Source organism: Anneissia japonica, unplaced genomic scaffold (genome assembly GCF_011630105.1).
Source record: "Anneissia japonica isolate Jap-2015-1 unplaced genomic scaffold, ASM1163010v1 scaffold288059_len961885_cov194, whole genome shotgun sequence".
Taxonomy (NCBI): Eukaryota; Metazoa; Echinodermata; class Crinoidea; order Comatulida; family Comatulidae; genus Anneissia; species Anneissia japonica.
The window spans coordinates 183,056-192,689 of NW_022740566.1; the positions used below are offsets into that span (position 1 = coordinate 183,056).

Sequence of the window (9,634 nt, forward strand, 5' to 3'; positions counted from 1 at the left end):
TTGGAACTCATGATTTCAAGATGTGTCTGTTAACTTTGAAATAGTGTTAATCCCGATAAGGAAAACTTCAAATTATAGCATCCACATCAGGAGCCTCCTTCAAAATAGAAGGAAGTCTAAGACCTTGAGCATAAAATGTCAACCAGCGCTAGATAATTTAGTATTGAAGTGACTAGAAGTTGCTAAATAATATTAACTCTCATTGAGCAACCTTACAATGAGGGCGACGAGAAAAAGACAGTGTTGACCTAAGAACCGCAATATTTCATAAACAGAACACTGGCTAGGTGAGGAAAGTAATAAAGCAGATGGTAGAGAAATGGGATTAATTTTAACCGTATAGATGACGGACATAATGATTATTATATTTAAGACATTATTTAACATAATGAATGATACAATAAACCCTTTAAACCGGTCCACAAAGTCAGGTATAATAAGAGTTGCTGTAAGCTTACTGACAGCCACATAAACCTCTATTTCGTAAATGCAATCTACACATGACCATTAATCAAACATTTTTTTTTTTTTATTTTTTTTTGTGTGTGTGTATGTGTGTGTGTGGAAAATCACAGAAAACAGAGATAGGTAGATCTTAGTAGTTAAAAAAAAGATCAAACACTATGGTAAATAGTGATCAATATTGCTATGATTGGTCAATATACTCTCACAATGGTTTATATAAATACAAAATACGTGCAAGGAGGGCGGAAGCATTCTAAATGGGTAAAACAAGTGTTGGTCAAAATTTAGTAGTTTAGTAAGAAATGTAATATTAATGACCCTCTTTACTCTTATGCCTAGGCCTACCTTTTAATTTTCTTGGTGAGGCAGGCTATAATAAGTATAGAAACAATGAGTAGCACCAGTCCAACCGATATACATATTATTTCCGCTAAAAATGAGGAATAAAAACAAGTAATGTGTTAAATAGTTCACAAAATTGGTAGACATAATATTAATATGGTTTTTGTGATATTGTATCTTATAACCTTATCATTTATCTTAAAAATCATAATAAAAATACGGTATGGGTACCTAAAACAAGTGAGTACACTTTACCCTCCTGGTGAACGTCTTTGGGTAGATTCATCGCCGAAACTCCGGCAGTTGTTTTGTTAATAACCCCATCGTCAGAGCTGTCACTTGCTGGCACTATAGAATTCGGATACTTTGTAATATTTCCCATCTGTAATATCGGTGTTTGTTTGTGTTCTCCTGTATTGATATCTGATGGACTTGTCATCAGGTAAGAAGTAGGTATTACAGGGGTGGTAGCAGAAACGATTCTGGTTGCAGGTAAAAATATAGAATCTAAAACAGTTTTGAAAAAGATATATCATGTAAACTGAACAAACAAACTTGCCGAAACAAAATGGTGAGCTTAGGCTTATAGAAATCGAACTAGTGTTCCAAATATCAACAAACAACTGAGATAATGCCGCCCCAGCTGAAGGAGTCAAAAATGATTCCCATTCAAAGTATTCCCACTCAAAGGGATCGAAAAGTAGCTCATCATTTGCTATTTAACTTTAACAGGTATAGTATTTTATACAAAAACTGTATATTCTCTGCTACCGTTTAATCCTATGCTGGTTCTAACAGTAACCCGACTTAAAACGTTGGATGTAAGAATCATAAAATATAGAAAATTATCAACGTACACATTTATTTTATACAGTTTATCCTGTACTAATGAATTTGTCTTCATCCACTTGGGAATTGTATGGAAATAATAATAATAATAATATTAATAATAATAATAATAATAACAATAATAATAATAATAATAATAATAATAATAATAATAATAATAATAATAATAATACTAATAATAATTCTGGATTATACATTACCAGAAAGGCGTACATTTTCATTATATTGGATCGACAGTAACGCTCTTGTATCTTAAGATATTTTAATGAATCTTTGTTTGATTGTGATTCAAATTATAAATTTGGCCTTCATGTTCCTGCTTTTAGTTAAAGAATTAATGGTTTAATGTTCATATTAGTAGAGTTAATGTTTTGAAAAAAAAATGTTTTTATCAGTAAATTAAATGAAATTATTTAGATCAAGCCAATAATGTTATAATGTACATATTGATAATTCTGATTTCTTATGTAGTTATTTGTAAGTTGTTTTTTTTTTTTTATTAATACTTTGTATTTGTTTCCTTTCCTTTGTATTATACCGACTAGATTTGTTTCAATTTTTTGGTTAGAGATATATAGATAAATAAATAAATTACATAAAACTTATTGAATGCAATCAATATACTTGAATTATACAAATTCCAAATAATAGGCCTATTATCAGTGAACAATCGATGTACACGTGTATCGTATTTCTGTTACATATTAGATGCAAAATGTCTCTAACTCGATTCGCGCGTTGGTGAAAGAAGAACAATACGGTAAAAAAAAAAACCCTCAAGAGCATACATAATTTAATTTAGTAAGCGGAACTTCATATAATTGCATTACAATTCCTTACCTACGGACATGCCTTCTATCCGAAGTTTTTGACAGGTCTTAAGAAAATCTGCATGAAGCAGAAGGGTTACAACATTACTTACTAGAATCAGGGAGCAGTTATTTTTGGTTTAAATTTTCAGATAGGCCTATATAATTATAATTATGGATATATGTGATGTCTCTGAACATAGTAAGTAAAGATACATCAAGCAATTCATATAATCTAAACTTACACACACACACACACCATCACAGTTTGCATGGAAACTTGTTTGTTTACCTTTGATCAATAACCATCCTCTTATAAGTTTATATTATGCTTGACAGACATGAGTGGCGACAAATTAGCATGGCACACACAATCACGGAGTAGTGTCGTGGGATGACATTAAGTATTCGTTAGTAAGTAAATAAATAATTAGAATAGTACTGTTCTCTAGGTAGTATATACATAGCCCAAAAAGTGGATAACGATAATTCATATCCACTACATATTTCGACTAATTTAGGCTATAAAATAAACTTCCGTCATTACCAAAATGTTATGGGTTATTATCACTAAGTGATTAATACATATTAAATCCCTGTCTTCATGTTATATTTTTTGTATATTTTAAATTAGGAATCTCGAAGAATTAAAAAATAATTAATTAGGATGTGTGTTTGAGAGATTAAGGGAAATACGATGGATCAATTGTCTAAAATTTAGATTAAATAGTCTTATGGATGTGAGAATTACGATGATCTAAGTAATTTGGGGCACACTTTTTAGTATTTTTAAATTAGTTTCTAACTTCAACAGTAATTCATGACAGGAAATAGCTCATCTCGTTAAGAAAAATATATGAATTTGACGCTATTTTTAAGTTATATTACCAAAACATTTACTAACATATTCATTGTTTTTTAAATCATTCTGTTCTTCGACACAGACAGTGGCATGTTAAATTTACTTTATGTTATGTTATTACAATATTTAAATATTTTCGACTTGAAAAATACATCATAATTGAAGTACGACATTTTGGTAAAGGGATTGACAAAAGTTTATACAATGACTATCTAAATACTGAACATATATATAGATGTATGTATAGGCTAATGTACAAATGCCAAGTTAAAGGGTGCACGCGTATGAATCTAGCTCTGATGGGTTTGGTGAAATGTGCACGTACAGCTCTCTTATCGGCATTGGCAGTATAACCACAAAATATCTGTGAAACAATTAAAACAAACAGTTTTAGAAACCATTACCATGAAAGAGTGGTTAAGGCTTTCTAAGACGCAAAGGAATAATCCAATTGAATTTATAGTATTTTGGGGTAAAGCGAGTGCGCCACCTATCATTATTACTTTTTTGACAGGAAATTGCATTGCCCAAATGAATTATGCAGTTCCTGGTTATGGCTCAACGTGACTGTGCCATATTCAAACGGGGCTAAAGAGATGATTTGTGACAGCAATGAATCGGAGTCATTTGAAAAAAAAAAATCAACAGAAACGTGCTGTCTTATCAAAATGTTCAATTTGAGACTATAAATCCAACCTATTAACAAAACAAAATCAAAAACGTTTGCGCAGAGCAGTAATCGCCAATAAACCGAACAACATACAATCTGTAGAATACCTACCACTTTGGTATTGTGTTCGTCTGTGATATATTCCCAACCGGAGATAAGATCTAGCTTATATTCTACTGCATAGGTTGACACCCACTGCATTGTGTCGTATCTCACTTGCACAGCTAACCCCGTGACGATGTAAATTTCGCCCAGGTCTACTTGTATCCACTGATGAATGTCGAGCTTGCCCGCCGACCATCCCCCTTTGCTTCTTGATTCTGCTAGGCTATTGAGTCTAGAGTACTGAGGCCCATACTTGATTCCGAACGAACTAGAAGCCGTGAGTGCAGACCCTTGAATAACTCCATTTTCTATGCCTAGTCCGTTATAGCAGGATTCTATTCGGAAAAGGTGTATTAAATATACATAGCATTATTGACTGTATACCCAATTAATTGATTACATATCTAATACAATTTTAAACATGAAAAAAATAAATATAGCCTAATAATAGTGAGTCTGTTAGTAGCGGTATACCAAAATACTAAAGGCAATAATAATACTGATAATAACCAAGTAAGAGTAATATTATTACAAGTAATAATAATAATTATCATGTTAATAATAGTAATAATAGTAATGATAATAGTAAAAATGATAATAAAGTGGGCCTGATCCCGTCCTTATGCAGCAAACAGTAGCGCAGCAAAGGGCGAAGATTTGTTTTCTCCTCATGCCAATCAAAAAGTGATGCGCTTTGATTAAGGAAGTGCCTAATAACCCTTAATAACCGATCAATCAATCCACCAAAGCACCCCCATGGCTAAAGTAAATGACAACACAATGTGTTAGTTTATAATCAATGCGGGTCCAAATACAACAAATACAAGAGTATCCATTTATAATATTTATAACGTATCAATATTAAATATGTTAGATAGATTCCATTTACCAAAGCAAGCTAGTATAAAATATATGGAGTTATAGGGAATATAGGGAATCAAATGTAAGACAAAATATCAAAATATTTATTTTTTTACAATTACAGGCCTATTGTAATTTCAATTATTCTATTACCACTCATAACCTATTTGATAAAATGACAAATAATAAGTAGACCTAAGTTTATCCTTCACTTTAATAAGTGATTGTACCATATGACATTGTCATCTGACAACTAGTAAATGAACTTAGCAGGTCATGATGACGTCATATGATGTGACAACGAAATCAAAGTACTAACACATCAACAATGTCACTTTTTCAGTTCGTTTATTAAAATTGGCGTAATTTCCTGTATATAAGGAATAGGTAGTAAATTTACCTTCTAAAGCAGGACTGTCCTTGACTTCCAACGTATCAATTGCAATGTCACCCATATCCCCAATTCCACGAATAGCTACAAATTGTAACTTTATTTAAGAAAACAAAATGCTGTTTAAATGCAAGTATTCAAGTTTTGGCCTAATAGTTGTATTGAAATTATTAGGCCAATGGACCTTTGTATTATAGGAAAATAGACAAGTATAGGAATTGAGTCCATTTTTCCTTTGTACACTCTCAAACGTGAGAGAAACAAATAATATATTGTCACAGTAGGCCACAGTATATTCTTAAGTTTTGTGCACACTATCAAATATCAAATTTTATATATTTGTGTGATGTGTATGATGTATGGGCCTATGTGTATGTATATATGTATATATGTATATATATATATATATATATATATGTATACATATATATGGGCCTATATGTGTATGCATATATAGGCTTATATATAAACATATATATATATATAAGCCTATATATGGGTATGTGTGAATGTATATGTGTATATATAATATATTTAAAATAAAAAAAATTGTATTCTTTCATTTCATGAAGATTATATTAAATAAAGTATGTTATATTATAATGATATACCGTATAATGTGATATAAAAAAATAAAATTATTCTATTAAACAATTTAAATTATATATTATTCCAAAATACCTTTATTCGATTATACACGATATGATATAATAAAAAAAATAAACGGTAATGCCATGAAGGTAATAAAGAAAATCGATATAGAAGGAAATATTGTACTGTACTGTACTGATTGTTTGAATAAAGGTAGTGGTTACGCCACGAAAGAGAAAAAAAAGTATTCAGGTTTTTCATTATTTTATTCATCAAATTCACATTCAATTTGAAACTGAATTACATTCAAGTACAATAAAATACAAGAAACAATCAGGTAGCAATTAAAAACCCACAAAAAAGCACACAAACATTTTAAATTTATCAATTAGACAACATAAAATGATTCAGTAAAAAGTTGAAAAAGTACATGACAATAAAAAGCAGTTCATTAAAACTTATTAAAAAAAACACAATAAAAGTGCCACAATAAATCGCTTATAATATGAAATACTCTTGATTTCCTGCACACTTTTAATGGGAAAGATACATAAACTTTTTTTATTGCATATATGTATTCGATTATACGTAATACAGTACTATATATTATAGGTATAATATACCAATATATGTTTGCGACCATGCTTACCTTAAAACGACGAGGGGAATTCCCTAATATCACGCAAGCATCTGTTTTTAGCCAATCATTGCCGGTGTTGCCTGACGATTCCCATACGTGTTTACTAGATGACGTAACACCATCACACACCTGTACAAGCACCCTCAGATGACCAACCTGCACTCCATACATATGCCGATAGAAAGAAATTGAAATGTTTGTAGATCTTGGTTCAATCCAGCCCGTCTGCATCATGTTTTTGTCTCCGGGCTTGCCTTTACTAGCTTCTGCGTACACATAGCGACCTTGTATGTTTAGAGACAGTATTAATGTTTAGTATAAACCAATTTAATTGAGTCACTTTTCACTAAATTATAATACTCTCATCATAATGAATGACGACATACTTCATCATTCTGTGAAATGTTGGTTTTAGCAAGACTGAATAAATTATCTCCTGTTTAAAGAATGCGGACACACAACCCATTTATCTTTTTTGCAATTCGAAAATAACACATGAAAAAATACTTTTCTGTCTATTACAATAACCCAGTTTCATATTAAAAATGAATAAATGCATGAAGGCCTCAAGTGAAATAGCCTGATATATATAGCCTGATACAATATAGTATTTCAATTTCAATATAGGCCTATTCAGAAAACCTCCGGAACGGAGAAGTAAAATAGTACATAATAATAATAATAATAATAATAATAATAATAATAATAATAATAATAATAATAATAATAATAATAATAATAATAATAATAATAATAAATAATAATAATAATAATAATAATAATAATAATAATAATAACAATAATATTATTATTAATAATAATAATAATAATAATAATAATAATAATAATAATAATAATAATAATAATAATAAAATAATAAATTATACATTTTTTAAAACCTAAGATGAAACATTTGGTGTGGGTTTTACTATATGAAAATACAACAGCGGGGGATCCAGAAATCCAGAGGAGTCCAGGAAAGAAATTTATCAGATGGAAAGTGGAGACAATTTTAGGCCAACCATGGTTTGGGTTGAGACGCGAAATATTATGCTTATGGTCTAGGTACTTCTAAAAGGTCGGAAATAACACTCCTCAATTTGAAGTGACTTTTCTGCCTTTCCACCATCGTTTAAATTTTCAAAAAAAAAAGAAGAAGTACCAGGTTGCCTGGACACCCCACCCCTCCCTACTTGAATTCACCTCTGGGTACAATATACTTGAACTGAACTTGATTTAGTAACCATAATTTTTGCGGTTTGTTTGTGTTTTTTCATGACTGGGTTGGATAACATTCCGATTCAGCCCTTGCTGAGCGTAACGAGTGTTTGTTGTATTGGCGTTTGTGATTTTTAAATTTACTTGATTCAGTACCGTTTGCACGAAAGAAAACATTGACATACCGGTACGATAACCTTTTGAATGAAAATTTCAAAATCGAACACGACTTAAATTAATAGTTCAGGATATATTAATTATAAATATAATTGATTGGAATAATGCCATCTAATGCTAAAAGACTTCTTGTGTCTACATCTACAAAATACATTATATTATTAACTATAAAGGTTATGTAAAATGAAAATAGATTTAGGTTTTCGGAACCAATAATATTATTACTCATTTGAACTCAATCCGACTTAAAGCAGGCGATGATTAAAAACAATCTAAAAACATATTTTCCTGTCGGCTGATGTTTACAAGAAAACAATACAAAAAGTAGACCTATATGTAATTACAACGGTTTTACTTTTAACCAACCAACTAAATTGATTGGTAGGTTGATCGTTTATTTGGTTGCAACGGTTTTACTTTTAACCAACCAACTAAATTGATTGGTAGGTTGATCGTTTATTTGGTTGGTTGGTTGGCTTGTTCGTCTGTCTGGTTGGTTTATTGGTTGGTTGGTTGGTTGGTTGGTTAGTTGGTTGGTTGGTTGATTGGTTGATTTTTTGGTTAGTGGGTTGGTTGATTGTTTGGTTGGTTGGTTGATTGATTGTTTGTTTGGTTGGTTGGTTGATGTGTTTGTTGTAGGTTGTAGGTTGGTTAGTTAGTCAATTTGTTTGTTTGCTGGTTGGGTAGTTGGTTTGTTGATCGATCAATATTGCCTGATTAACTGAATGATTTAGTGATCAGTGGCAGCGCCAGCGTCTATTTTTTTTTTTTTTTTTTTGGGGGAGGGGGTGGGGCAAGTGAAAGGCAAGGTCCCTGGCGGAAAAATGGGGTGGCGAGGAAAGAACATTTATTTTCAGGGGAAAAATTCCCCCTTGCCCCTTCAGCGCCGCCACTGTGAGTGATTGATTTACTAATATCTGATAGATTGAACACAATAAACAGAAGTATAGTATTGAAAATCGAATCCAGCTCTGTATTAATGGCCGAAACGATATAGGCTAGGCCTAGTGCATGTATGTGTGGACATCTGAGTACTCAAAGTGCTGCACGTGTGACTGGGAGAGACGATCGGGTGGGGTGATGGTTCAAGAGCACTAGTATTCATTTAAGTTCATATGCTAGTGATTCATAAATACTTCGAATATTTTGTTCTCCTCTATTCCGTCGGGTACTGACGTATTAGGTTTTAACACACCCACCGGTGAAGTCAGGATATTGGAATCAAATTCTAAGGTATAATACTATTAGCACGTGATTTGATTATCTCGATTTACACAAATCATAATAGGTAGAATATGTTCCAGGTTTGTTTCCTTACGGAGTGGATAAGTATTGTCTGTGTATTGTCATCGCATGCAGTATTCATTATAGTGTTTTTCTGAAACAATGGTTTTCGAGTTGAACAGGTAAATAAAAAGTCAATTTTCTAACACGTTGATTTCCTATTTATTGTAAACGCTTATATGGTTTGAATTCAACGAACATGTCTTTTATTTGAGGAGTTTAGTTGAAAATTGCATGAAAATTTTCTTTCATGAGTGAAAATTATTTTCGCCCTATATTGACAAAGAGGGCGTGTATGTTGTAATTTGTTGTAAGTTACAATGTCAGATTGAAGCGCTTCCATTTTTAACGCGAATGAAAGAATGCATAT

The 9,634-nt window shown here is 31.5% G+C and overlaps 2 protein-coding genes across 3 annotated transcripts in view; both read right to left on the reverse strand.

Annotated features, from left to right (window-relative positions):
- LOC117118282 overlaps positions 1–3,440 on the reverse strand; it is a 7,503-nt gene extending 4,063 nt beyond the window's left edge. The window contains exons 1-2 of one of the 2 annotated variants that reach the window (XM_033262847.1): positions 1,063–3,440; positions 811–895 (exon numbers count right to left, since the gene is read on the reverse strand). In XM_033262847.1, the coding sequence (XP_033118738.1) occupies positions 811–895; positions 1,063–1,246 (269 nt within the window). In that variant the 5' untranslated portion in view covers positions 1,247–3,440. Of the gene's footprint in view, positions 1–810; positions 896–1,038 lie in introns of both variants that reach the window. The other variant, XM_033262846.1, reaches the window with a different exon arrangement.
- Positions 3,441–3,535: 95 nt separating this feature from the next.
- The window catches only part of LOC117118264 (retinoschisin-like), a 6,616-nt gene continuing 517 nt past the window's right edge, over positions 3,536–9,634 (reverse strand). The window contains exons 2-5 of the mRNA XM_033262813.1: positions 6,595–6,869; positions 5,364–5,451; positions 4,109–4,437; positions 3,536–3,691 (exon numbers count right to left, since the gene is read on the reverse strand). Of these exons, the coding sequence (XP_033118704.1) occupies positions 3,536–3,691; positions 4,109–4,437; positions 5,364–5,451; positions 6,595–6,819 (798 nt within the window). The 5' untranslated portion in view covers positions 6,820–6,869. The remainder of the gene's footprint in view (positions 3,692–4,108; positions 4,438–5,363; positions 5,452–6,594; positions 6,870–9,634) is intronic.